The 13581-nt window shown below is 48.7% G+C and overlaps 2 protein-coding genes across 2 annotated transcripts; both read left to right on the top strand.

Moving 5' to 3' along the window:
- Positions 1 to 759: 759 nt before the first annotated feature.
- Positions 760 to 4568, top strand: RhiXN_09842 (Zinc finger, ZZ type protein; the record flags this gene model as incomplete). Its single annotated transcript, XM_043329658.1, has 4 exons — positions 760 to 1119; positions 1177 to 2559; positions 2610 to 2693; positions 2742 to 4568. The coding sequence occupies 4 exons, from the start codon at positions 760 to 762 to the stop codon at positions 4566 to 4568; spliced, it is 3654 nt and encodes a 1217-aa protein (XP_043182492.1).
- A 1334-nt stretch (positions 4569 to 5902) lies between these two features.
- RhiXN_09841 (farnesyl-diphosphate synthase) lies at positions 5903 to 13487 on the top strand (the record flags this gene model as incomplete). Its single annotated transcript, XM_043329657.1, has 30 exons — positions 5903 to 6064; positions 6124 to 6232; positions 6289 to 6377; positions 6426 to 6486; positions 6542 to 6659; positions 6759 to 6830; positions 6883 to 6946; positions 7004 to 7015; positions 7069 to 7093; positions 7143 to 7381; positions 7436 to 7489; positions 7549 to 7616; positions 7667 to 7748; positions 7802 to 7830; positions 10162 to 11200; positions 11250 to 11423; positions 11475 to 11618; positions 12048 to 12165; positions 12230 to 12260; positions 12318 to 12324; positions 12380 to 12440; positions 12501 to 12576; positions 12629 to 12694; positions 12752 to 12776; positions 12846 to 12872; positions 12962 to 13051; positions 13110 to 13152; positions 13207 to 13277; positions 13331 to 13368; positions 13421 to 13487. The coding sequence occupies 30 exons, from the start codon at positions 5903 to 5905 to the stop codon at positions 13485 to 13487; spliced, it is 3261 nt and encodes a 1086-aa protein (XP_043182491.1).
- Positions 13488 to 13581: the final 94 nt, after the last annotated feature.

Raw genomic sequence — 13581 nt, 5'->3', positions numbered from 1 at the left:
CTTATCCCAGCTGGGATGGGATTGTTACCGAAGAGCCGAATCAAACCCTCACCGTGAGCGGTTAGTTTTGGAACAATGCGAGGCGAATTCGCGAAGGCTCACTGGCTGGGATCCGCAAATAACGTGGATTCACATGAAAAGAGAAAAGTGGCAGCGACGTCAAATGAGGAGCTCATAGCTGTCGTTTTGCGTTTGAGGGCTGAAGTTGACGATACGATTTCTTCTGATTGATACCCGCCGGTGGAGGAACTTTGATCCAGGACCAAGGTGCAAATTGGCGGGGGCAGTCGGGGTTTGTACTTTTATAGACAATCAAGGCAAGTGGAATATAATGCCTCTGATAACGAGGAATTATCGGGCCCAGTAAACGAGATCTACAAGCTCTGAGCACAACATTTACCGATGGCGGTGGAGCGGTGTGATCTGTCACTCTCGTGTGACTCTGGCGCTTGTCACAGTGATGGGATTAGAACCAGTGGCAACCGCACGAGGCTTGCTCCCAACCTCGACCATCGGCAAGAGCGCAGCATTGTTGGCTTATTGACATAACTATAACCCGATCTTATACACACAAAGAACACATATGTAAGTGGACGCGTGGCCTCTGCGTATGCTGTGCACATGGCGCTCAATGCTTTTCTCCAGTGCTTAAATACCCCGACCATTCGCCTTGTTTCCGCCCTCGACGAGCATCCCTCCTATTCTTACAGGTAAAGCGCCACTATTTGTTGTATTACTTTATCTAATAGTGTATCAGTTATGGAACGTGGCGGCGGTTCTTCGCGACCCAACTCGTTCTACAGCCAGGCGTCTACCTCGTCCTGCTGCTCGCTTGCGGATAGTCGGGCCGAAATGCGTGGATTAATGGACTCGTTTATTGCTGATGTGCAGCGAATCCGTGAAACCTTTGATCCGTCTGCGGTTCCAGATGGCCGCGCTGCGTCCCCAGTCCGCAATGATGATGTAGAAACGGCCCCACCTGTTCCCGGCGCTTACCAAGTCCGCCCATCATCCCCTTCCATCGAATCATATGAACATAAAGGTATCTGGTGTGATTCCTGTAACCAGAAGGTCTTTGGGATTCGCCACAAGTGCCTGGACTGTTACAATTACGATTTGGTGAGCCACAATCCATTGCCACTCGTGACATTATTTAATACGTAATTGGTTATCCAGTGCAACTCGTGCATGACTACTAAAGATATTCAGTCTACCCACGCCGACATGCCGCACACTTTCGAAGCTGTCCACCCACCCAAACCCAAGCCTGCTCCTAAATCTGTTCCGCGAGCGCGTTCCAAGTCGCCGAGCCCTTTGCCGAAATGCCTTTGCTCTGTCTTACCTCGTCCGCTCGGGTGTGAAGTATGCAAACCTAGGAAGTCTACAGCACCCAAGGCACCACTGTCCTATAGATGTGACTCGTGCCAGAAAATCATCGACGGTAATCGGCACAAATGTATGAATTGCTCCGATTTTGACTTGTGCGAGGGCTGCTATACTTCTGGCTTCCCCGTATTCGACCACTCGCCCGTACATCGCTTCATGCATATTGAGCACCCTGTTCGCGTCATCACTGCTCCGGCTATGATGGTTTCCGACACCATTCATCCTCTTACTGGCGGCTGTACTCACGAGGGGCCTCGCTACAAGTGCGAGAACTGTGACGATGTGGACCTTTGCACCGCTTGCCTCGGTCCTGTCGAGCGCGCCACTATTCAGCACGCGGCTTGGCATACTGAGAAACGATCAGACAAGCCTGTTCGGCTTGTCCCATACAACAAGGATGCAAAACCCCAGACACCCAAGTCGACTACGTTGCCCCTTGCCGTCCACCACGCCGAATGTGATGCGTGCGATGAAACCATCGTCGGCATTCGCCACAAGTGCACCATTTGCCACGACTTTGACCTCTGTGATGTATGCTTCAAGGCTAACGTCGAGCCAATGAATCACAAGTCCGACCATGATATGCTTCATCTCGAACGTCCTCAACGGATCATCACACATGTCGTTGGATCTGGACGTGGCCCCGCCACGGTTCCTGTGGCTACTAGCTCCACTAGCACCGCCACCCCGAACGCCCTCCACAATGCCTGGTGTGATGCTTGCTCCGAGCGTATCCGTGGTATTCGTCACAAGTGTCTCGATTGCGATGATTTCGATTTCTGTAATGCCTGCGTCGGAACGGACCACTTTAACGGGGACCACACATTCTACGCGCTCACGGAGCCCGGCCAAGTCGTCGTTCGTAACATTCCTGAAGAACCCACTCGCCCCCGCGGACGTCCCCAGGTCAGCGTACAGACAATTCCGCCGCCTATTCTGGCACCTCCAGCACCCCCTATCTTACCACCCTCTCATCGAGCTCCACGTCCCGCGCGCCCGGGTCCGCCTGCGCATTCGGCAGCCTGCGATATGTGTTCGTCACGTATCCGTGGTGTGAGGTACAAGTGCACTGCCTGCCCGGATTATGACGTATGCGAGAGTTGCTTCCGCGTCTCTGAAGAGGTTCATCCCGGACACTCGTTCGCCAAGGTTTACCAACAGGGAGACATTGTTGTAAGTATCGTCTTTGATTATCATCTAGCAGACAACTCAAGTGGGTTTAGGTCCGCAAGTCTTCTCAGACCGGTTTCCGCCATCACGCGCGCTGTGATGTGTGCCAAAAGCAGATTACCGGTACTCGCTACAAGGTTCGTCGGTTCTTTACGGCGTGATATGAGAAACCAATTATTTTGTAGTGCATTCATCCTTCATGCCCCGACTTTGATATCTGCGAGCGTTGCGAGGCCATGCCGTTTGCTGTTCACCCCGAGACCCATGCCTTCGTCAAGCTCAAATCACATATTGCGAGCTATGATGGCCTCAAGAACGTGTTCGCTTTCGCCGCCGGTCGCCAGACTTCACAGCCTCAGACCCCCTCCTTGCAGGTACCCACCCCCAAGGTCCGCATCCCGACCCCTGGCTCGCAGATCCCACCGTCGCACAATGCTGGATTGTCTGCTTACACCGAACCCATGGCTGGCGCCGAGGTCTTCCACACCGCAGCCACTCCTTCTCCCATTGTTCCCCTCTCCACGCTCGGATGTACTATCGTCCCGCACACCACTATCGTCCCAAGTCTACCTCAATCTCCAGAGCCTCTGTGCGCGTCACCACAGGCTGTGTCTATTCCGGCCATTCCATCACCCATCCCCTCGCCGCCACCTATCCCTGGCTCATCGCTCACTCCCGAGAGGAAACTCACCGCCTCATGGGCTGCTGCTTCATCGGGTGCCAAGCTGGACGAGCACATGATACACCACTCGGACATGTACAAACCTTCGTATGAGGCCCCACCGATCAACCCTATTCATGAGCTCCAGGCACAAACCCGTGGTCGCCGTACTGAGGCTCTCTCAGTCGCTCCCCCTCGTTTGTCTGTCACTATCCAGGAAGAGCGGGACCCCGAGGCTCCGCAAATGACATTGGTCAATGCCCGCCCAGTTTCGCTTCCTGATGTTCCTGTACACGAGCCGATTGTCATCCAGTCTCCATCTAGGGCCACCACTCCCGAAGTCTCTGCTCATCCCCTCCTCCAGCCTGTGGCCTTGGTCGCCCAGCCCGAGTCCTCTGTTGTGTCGCTCGAAGCTAGCCCTGATATCAGGCCCGAGGATTCTGTCAGCGTGGTCTCCGACCTGGTTTCTGTCGTTGAGTTGGTTCCCGAGGTTGTGACTTGCGCGTCTGTTGCTTCCGAGTCCGACACCTCTTCCGAGGTCGACACCGCTTCTGAGCCTGAGATTGTCGCTAAGCCCGAAACTGTCGTCGAGACCGAGGTCGAGGCCGAGCCTGTTACTCCTGTCGCCGATCCTGAGATCCCAGGGTTGTTACCGGTGTACCCTCATCCTCTCCGTGCCGGTCTTCCCAATATGATCCCGCTCGTTTCATCCCCAAGCTCCACGATGTCTTCCGCCTCGATCGTCTCATATACATCTCCCTTTGAGGCTGCATTCATCGAGGACAGGACCATTGTTGACGGACAAATCGTTTCTGGCGGCGCCGAGTTCTCCAAGATCTGGAGAATGCGCAACACGGGAACTGTGGCCTGGCCCAAGGACACCACCATCTCTTTTGTTGGAGGACACAACATGAGCACTCAAGTTCACTGGCTCGTCGGAGGCGACCTCTCTCCAGGACAGGACATTGACGTTGAAGTCGACATGAAGGCTCCTGAGGAACCCGGCCGCTACAATGGCACTTGGTCTCTCAAGACCCCCGAGGGCGAGACGTTTGGCTCCAAGGTATGGTGCGACATTGTCGTTGCCGAAATCGAGCGCGCTGGGTCGTCTGGAAATAGCGAGGTCTCTGCGTCGAGCATCATCGTCCCCACTCGTGCACCTGGTATGTCCGTCGCCACCATGTCAACAACTCCGGCATCCCCCGCGGTCGAATCCGTCTCATCCACGATTCGTTCTTCGAGCGTGACTGATATGGCCGATGACGACGATGTGAGCATCGGTACAGACGACTCGGATGATCTGATCTGGGATGAAGTACGTCGCCGTGGCCAGGGTACTTCCCCACACTGAATCAATCGGTCGAGCTGAGCCTGGGGTCTTGTATATTTGTTTGTAAAATTAGCAAAATCGTATTTCTGTGATTAGTATATGCCACTGTTCTCCATGAGATCCTTTTTATACATTCGTTTGTCAGTATGTTGGCGAGAGCACTAAGTCCATTGCCCCGATACACTCAATCAAGTCATTATTCGAGCCAAGCAGAGTGCCACATGGAAGCCTTAAGATTTGCATTCGGTTAATGAACCTGATAATTGATGGCAATTATCCCAGGGTCTAATCTACCTCAACATAAGGAGTTGTGGGTATTATTTGTTGTCAATTATTGACAATGATCGCATTTTTTCTCGGTCCTGTTCTGATAATGTATTGACAATAATCGAATATAATCCATGTATTCAAGTGTATATCCATTATCGTATTTGCGTGGATGCATGCAATGCTGGCGGGTGTTAAGTGATCTCTGGGTCTGTGGGACACAAGTCGAAACTAAGATATACGCACCGGGCGATTCATATATATTTGTCCCCCCAGTGCTTGGCAACCTGGCCTCAAGGGCGATATAGCGAAAGTTGATAATACTCCAATTAGAGGCGAGCGAGATCGGACTCACGTTTCGAGGGTGCAAGATACAATGATCAGGAAAGGCTCCATGCACCACATATAGCGCCCCCCCCCCCCCCAACAGCAACCAAACTCCAGCAAACTCCGCTCAGCATGTGAGTTGGCAGATGACTCGCAATGGCCCAGGCAAGCAAGAATCTGAGCGGGTTTGCTTGGACCATTTATGGTCTATGACCGGTCGGTTCAAAGGCCCCAATTGCAATGGATACTTCAAAAACGAACTGATGATCACCCCGCTTGCCCCGGCCAGTGCGATGATCGTCGTTTCCCCGGAAGCATCAGGTGCTGTGTTTCTATTCGATACATATCGGTCATGTCAACTTCCAACAGGAACTAGACCTATGTGTCTATAATAAACTTAGGTGTTACGCAATTTCTTTATAGTTCCGACCTCCTTCCAGAAATGCAAGAAGCCCCACGGGAGCCACGATGAGATTTCGCAAGCGGAATACTTTAAATTTGTTGGGTCTTTTTCATGCGGCGATCGACTGTCTCCGCGACTGCCTTTACATTTTAACCTTTCCCTCTATCATTTATAAACCAGCCACCTCCCCGTTTCCCACACAGTTGCGGCTTTGCGTCCCTGGATAATCGAAACAAACAACGTGAGTCTTTGGTATATTATATGAGCCCATCCTATCTTGACTTCACTTCTTCGCGACCGCCATTAACACTCGTATGTACTACTGGTGGTTATGCCGATGACGACTCAGTTACCTGCCATGGCGAGTCACCAGAAGTGCTATCCGTTGAAATATATGATGCCCGAACTTGAGTTCCCTATGGAGGATCTAAAGCCAATTCAAGACGCCATTGCCCAAGGCGACAATCTAGCCAATACTCCAGCTATTCTTGAAGCCAGGGTCTCACGCCGTGCGCTCCTGGTAAGATTCACTGGTACTCAACTGCAGTCTTCATTGACCTTGTCGAATTATGGCACAAGGTGGTTATTCAGCACGATATGGATGCACGAAACCTACTCAGCGCACACGGTGCGTCGCTGTACTTGCCGACCACTCCAAGTGATGCGGTACGGGTGTACCGTATGCTCCGTGAGTAAAGCGATCGGCCAAGCTCATACGGCACATGCTAATCGTACATGTACAAGTGGATCGTGGTTATGAGAAGCACAACATCCGCGTCCAAGTCGAGAGAGTTCACAAAAATCCTGAGACCAGTCCTACAAAACCAAATATAGTCGGTGCTATTTCACGTTTGATATATCGTGTATTGACTATAATATAGTTGGAGAGTTTGGAATGGCTAGTCAGTGGCGCTCAGCCAGGTGACCACCGGTTTTTTCACTGTGGGTAAGAATCCTGCCCCTCAAAAGGTCTACAGCATACTGAGACATGCAGTAGTCAGTGGACACGGTCATGCGTATGAGGTCGAACAAGGACAGGGCAAAGCCACAAGAGTGATAACAGCGTCACCTGGTATAGTGGGAAGTACCGGAACCCCTATTGGAGAACAAATTTCGTCTGTGCATGCCAGTCAGATTAGGTTTTATCGCGAAGTTATGAGCGAAAGGTTGTCAAATTTGTTACCCGAACACAAGCACTAACCACAATCGTATAGCACTGATCACCGAATGGAGATATCCTATGCTGGGAGAGGAGATCGAGGAGTTGTTCAGATCCGACGACCACGGTAAGATCAGTGATTACGTATGCTTATCCTTCTCGCCTGCTCTTTTTCCTAGCTTACGCGCAGCTCAGGAGTTGTACGCTGTGCTGGCTAAGCTCCTGAAAGGGTGTACGCTGACGGTGAGTGATGGAGACGTAGGAGGTATGATCAAGTGCTTATACTGACAGCCATTGTAGATGTCACTGGATGTGAGTTCTATGCGTATTAGTATTAGCTTGGGTGATTAACTGAGTTCTACAAGTGCTTCCATGGGGGACTCATGCGTAGTTTGTAATATTTGATTTTTCCATGCAAAGGTTCTTGTATATTTTCTAGATGTAGACCAGAAACCCAGTCGGAGGTGTCGTTGTCACGCTGGGAATCCTAGCTATGATATAAGCGATGCTCAAGTTACCCCGAGCAATTTTGCTGCACCCATATCCTCCGAGTCTTCCCTGCGCAACCTGTTTGTACCGCCAGCTTTCTTCTTGCACTCTGGTTATGACTATGATCCGAAGATCAAAATGGAGAGGATAGACGAACCTGAGCTTTTCAAGGACGTCAAGGCAAAGATAGTATGTTGTTTTGCTCCAAAGTGACGCATATAGCCATTATACCTTATTCCTTAGTTTATGTGGAGTGGATATAACACCTTGAAGGACCGAGTCGGTGGTTTCGCGTCGGTGAGCACCCTAGGGTCTGTGCTTATTCGAGGCGGCTTTATGTTTATGCGCACATGTAGGCTTTCACCAGCGCGGTACAGGAGGTAGAAGGCACTGTGTCTAATGCAGCGTTATATGAGAACGTCAAGTGCGCAATTATTTTCGTCCATATGCTGTTTTGGATTATTTTTCTCATAGCGGAATTCGTAGGCAACGGGTGGTGGCCAAAGGTGGGAGTGATGTCCAATTGTGGGTTTCTGACGATGGGAGTGAAGCAGCTGTGAGTGGTTCATATAATTCCCCCATTGTACCACTAAAACTATTTTATGTCAGCCCTGTATATTGGACGATCTATTTGTAATGTGAATCCTCGGGTTATAGAGAGTGTATTGAAGATCTGGCTCTCGGTTTTAGTTATGCTCTCATGTCGAAGTATATTCTATACTGAAAGAAAGACTATGGTTGATTTTGATGTACATCCGATACTTCCATTGCCTAATAGTCTAGGGCCTGTTCCCTATTGAACACATTTGAATCACTAAGTAAGTTTGAATTTTGATGATGCAGTTGGAAGTCTAAGATGAAAATAGTTTGTCTACTAGTAGCCCCATGCACATGTTTCATCAATGAACTCTCGTGCTTCTGCCTATCGTTTATGACTATCGATTTGCGTCGTTCCTCCCTTTACTTGTATGATGTTGTGTAGCAACAGGGGTGGTGAAGCAATCATTTAGGCAGATGTCCCATCTGCGCATACCACAAGCGCCGAACTGCTAAAGTACGGTATTGATCATGGGCAGTTGGAGAGTTGGTTGCCCGGGTTCAGAAAACGAGGTCAAACCCTCCAGATAACTCGGTCGTTAATCTGGGATATGCATGTTATTCAAATACGACTCTCCCGGAGATACGACAGCTCGGTTAGGGTCATATGCTGTAGTTGACCTCTTGGTTAGTCCACATATTATATTTACTCCGTTCCGAGCCAAATCCAGTGCGACCACCAAGCCCAAGAATTTACAAAGAATATAATATTTCGAGCACCTTCCCATTATACGCTGCGAATCATGAACTTTATGAGATACTTTATTTACCGTATTACTTCCAGTTCGAGATTGAGACCTGCCTATTAGGAAAGGGGGCATACCTAACATAGGATCGTTTGTTAAACTATTGTGATCGCATAAAGTTTTATGATAACAGTCCACCTGATAATACCTATAGGCACAAATACAGGTAAAATAACTTCCCTCACAAGGTGACTTCTATGATGTAACGAGTACTGCGATGACATGATCGACACAGTAAACGTGGGAGTAGTCAGTCCCAAGGGTCTTCGAGATCCACCGAGCCCTCGTTCCAGACATACGAGGACATAGTTCAAGGTCTTCCAGATAGCTTATGGTAGCTCCCGATAGGTCTCTGGAGTTAAGTTAGCGGAATATAATTATGTCGCTGGGTACGAGGTGTTCGGATTACGATGTTATTTCAGCAGGGCTAAGTAACATTGAATCGAACTAGAGTATGTCGAAGAGCAAGCTTGTAGATGTCCTATCTTACTCTTTTCCCATTTTGAACTCGTGGTCCCCAACTATATTTCAAGCAAAGATGTCATGAATGGTTTCTCAAAACAGAAAGGTTCGAACAACGACCACTTACCCTCTAATTGTCTTCTTAGGTTTTTCCTTTATGGCAATTTTGGCTGGGTCATATCCCTGTCGAATCTTCTCTAATGCCCACAGTACATATCTTGCCGTATAACTAGGTTAGGTGTTCGGTGGGGAGCCACAGTAAATAAGTGTCACACACCGTCTCTCTGCGGGAGTAAGGCCGGCCTGTTTCATTTCTCCCCCTCTCATGCGCCAGAGATCATCCCACGTTTCCACTTTGAGTTTTGTCTCAGAAGATCTCCCTATGGCAGCGAGTAGGTCCTGGGGGGTTTGGTACTTTCCGAGTCCTGCAAATCTATTTCAGTGAATCTTTGAACAGCAAAGGTCTTGCCCCATACTTAAAACAGGATGCTTACTTTCACTAGAAGGAGGGAGTGGGTTAAAGGTGCGCCCATGGAGTTGCCTTAGGCCTAGAGATGCGGGTACCCTTCGAATAAAATTGATTCGATTGAGATTCGACCCTAACAACCTGTTCATTTTGGTTATCCTTGTCAAAAGATCAAATATCGTTTGCTAAGCGCCGATGCCATTTGCTCATTATATAATCACGTATGATGAAATTCTTTCAAAGATCGTCATTTGGATCATTCCATATACTCCTTAGCATTATCGGCGACGGTGGCCTGGGAGGGATTGGGTCGGAAAAAGTACACAACAGGTTAATCATATTAGTGAGTTTGATTCAGATAAAAAAAACTCTCTTTAATTTAGACCATACACACAGGCCTGAATCAACTAGGCTCGTCTAGAATCGGAGTCAACTGGAAAGAATCAGCCACTTCGTTGAGCAGCTATCCGACTCAGAGGCGCTATCCTAGAAGTCACAGCTCTTGTTAGTCAATTTAATTGCATCTTGGAATAACGGTGAGTCTGAGATTAATTTGGTTTGATGAGCGCTCCGAACCGTGAGAGCCAATAGAGAACTGAGGCCAAGTCCTTACCTTTCTAGTAAATTTGGACCATGATAAAACAAACCCGGTTGCGAGCTCTCTTTAATACTCCTAAGGTATCTCAAGTCTACTCCAGAAGACACTCTGCCATTGCTGCAAGGGAAGTCTGGCCGAATCGACCTTCTCAGGAGGCGGCATTCACCCATGCACAGCGATTAGACAGTCTCGCTTTGGCACACTCACTCCCGGAAGCCAAGTCTCCAGTTGCGGTTGATCCGTTCAAACTTCTTGCAAAAGATCTAGAACATCTTCGCGCTGACTTACTGAGTTTGGTCCCAGCCTCTCACCCGGAACTAACGGCTATCGCCCGCTATTATTTCGAATCTGCAGGAAAGCACCTTCGTCCAGTGCTCATTCTCCTGTTTGCGAAAGCAGTAAATGGCCTTGGATCGGGTTGGGACGATAAATGCCGGGCTTTGGTTAACAGTGATCCTGAGGCACTCAATCGGCCGCTCTCACCTCCAGATGTCCTAACTGATTATAACCCTGTATTGCCACAACACACAGGATTTTCTCCCTCCAATGCCTTCTCAGCGTATGCGTGGCAGCATTCACCTCGTGCAGCTTTCTCTACAGCGCATTCTCCCCTTCCTTCTACAACACCTGTTCTCCCCACGCAACGACGTTTGGCTCAAATAACCGAGATGATCCATGTTGCATCATTACTCCACGACGATGTGATCGACAAAGCCGACACACGCCGCTCTAGACCATCAGCTCCCGCGAAATTCGGGAATAAGCTATCGATCCTCGGAGGGGACTTCCTACTTGCCCGGGCATCAGCTGCTCTGGCCAGACTGGGAGACCTCGAAGTTGTTGAGCTTGTGTCTAGTATGATCAACAACCTGGTAGAAGGAGAAGTAGTGCAACTCGAAGAAGTGTTCGGAGGTTCAAGTTCGGGATTGACCGCGATTGGACCGGACGCTGCTCGGTGGAACCTGTATCTCAAGAAGAGTTACCTGAAGACCGCAAGCCTGATGGCCAAAAGTGCCAGGGCGTCAGTCGTGCTTGGCGGAGCGTTATCAAGGGATTCAGAGGCGACCTCGCGACTGTCCGATGAGCGCCTAAAGGATATTGCGTATCTCTATGGGAGAAATATTGGGATAGCCTTCCAAGTGAGTCAAATATCAAGAAGTTTAGAAACATGAGTTAACTAGCCGTTAGCTTGTGGACGACATGCTAGATTTTAGTACAAGTGCCGAGTTAGGGAAGCCTTCAGGTGGCGCAGATATGCAACTTGGCTTGACAACAGCACCTGCACTATTTGCTTGGGAAGAAGAGCCTAAAATGGGGGAATTGATATCCCGGAGGTTCAGTGGAAGCGGTGACGTTGAGATGGTAAGCCTAAACCAATAGATAGGACTTGATGTAGGCTCATAATTCTCATAGGCTCGGGCAATTGTTACGTCCACTTCTGCGCTTCAAAGAACACGGGATCTAGCGGCCTCGTATGCAAACGCAGCTCGTGACGCGATTCGTCAGTTACCGGAGTCCGAAGCTAGACTAGGCTTGGAAACTCTCTGCAACCGCGTTGTCGCACGGACGAAGTAGTGATGGGCTGAAATGCCGGTGCAAATCCATTGCACAACTTTGGTATCCGCAATATATAAATAGATCGGGAGTCTATTTCTTTATTATGCATCATAGCCAGCTTGTGAGTTTAGTTCTCATAACTCAAGTTTTTGCGTATCAGTGCTTGTTTGTAGACACAATTTTAAATAGATCAATGCCAAATTGGGGAATAGCAACATTCGTTGGCATCCATTTCTCGGAGATTTGACGTACATATTATCGGGCGAAGAAAAGATACTCATACAAGTGATCCTACACATGTACTTGTGCTCGACCAGGTCCTGGCAGATGTTTCTGCCAAGCCTCTCTTCGTAAATCACGCAATCCCCTCTTGAGAATATAATAACCCCCGCGTACCTGGCCTCTATCGAACTCACACATTTTGTTTAGAATCTTTCCATGCATATCGGAACAGTTGTTGCCATCTCTACCGCAGCGTTTGCGCAGAGTGTTTATGCTCACGGTTACGTCCCTTGGTTGCGCATCGATGGCATCAAGATAGTACCAGGTACAAATTCACATATAGTTAATTCATTGCAAGGCATCCATTTATTGTCTGTTACGAAATGCAGGTTGGAATGTGCCTACGGATCCATACACCAAGTGAGCTAATGTTTTTCGAGCATCATCGTTTATTGACCCTCTATTCGATGACGAAAGCCCTCCTGTATGTACATATCGTTTCTGCATTGAGTTGAATCTGATTTAGTCTTCACCTTTAGCCCGCCCGTGTAGTTCGTCGCACACCCAATGATTCGGGGTTCGTCAGTAACCCGACTTCCGGTATGTTTAACTAAGGATTGAAATGTGTTCCTCTTATGGCTCACTATTTTTGTGTCTTAGGCGATATCACTTGCTCGATAGGGAATTATCTCCCATCGTCTCCAATCACGGTTTCAGTTCCTGCAGGAGGAAAAGTGTAAGAACGTAAACTGTGATGGCAAGAAGGCTGATCGATTGTGTCGCTACAGCGAATTTTTGTGGAATTCTTGGCCACTGGGTCACTACGGTCCTGTCATCAACTACATGGCAAAATGGTACGTATTTCTACTGTGGCCCAATGGATCTCGAACATTTTCTAATTAAGTGCGTAGTCCTGGTTCTTGCTCCACATGGAAGGTAAACATCATGATTGAGCTTTCTGCTTAGAAATTGGCTTAGTCTCCTCTGTCCGGCACCTTTTGTTAGGGAGATACTGGAAAGCCTTGGTTTAAGGTAAGGCAAATAGACGACCTGATAATTAACTTCATTTATTGAGGATTCATATATAGATCTCTCAAGAAACCTACGCTAACGGCCAATAGGCCGCTGACAAGTTAGCCAAGAACAACGCGACATGGGCAGTCACCATTCCCAAAAATCTTGCTGCAGGCGAATATTTATTGCGCCACGAGGTAAGTGTATAGGATGAACTTGCTGAAGTGGCCGAGCTCTGCTAATTCTGTATTTAAGATCATTGCCTTGCATGGCGGTTCCAGTATCGGCGGTGCTCAATGTATGATCTCGTGTATTTTTTCCTGGATAGCATTGTCCTGACAATTGACCGTAGTCTACCCTGTATGTGCGCAAATTACTGTTACTGGTGGCGGGTCTGCCAACCCCTCCGGGCTAGCGTTTCCTGTAAGCATTTTTTCATACAATTAATTCTACTACTTTTCTAACTATCGAATAAGGGAGCATACAATGCCACCGACCCAGGTATCCTCTTCAAGTAAGTAGTTGTTTTCCACCTATAATGGAGAGCGGAATTGACTTCTGTAAAGCCCCTACCTTGGGGAGGCAAGCAATGTTGCATATATTTCCCCCGGTGGCCCAGTCACGTCTGTTTAGGGGTTACCATTTTATGTACACTCCCTGCAAGTAATATGCTGGGGTGCGATACTGGACCATCTCAACAACTGTAATAAATACCATCAGTAACTCA

The sequence above is a fragment of the Rhizoctonia solani genome, chromosome 8, assembly GCF_016906535.1.
Source record: "Rhizoctonia solani chromosome 8, complete sequence".
NCBI lineage: Eukaryota > Fungi > Basidiomycota > Agaricomycetes > Cantharellales > Ceratobasidiaceae > Rhizoctonia > Rhizoctonia solani.
This window is presented reverse-complemented; position numbering and strand designations above follow the sequence as displayed.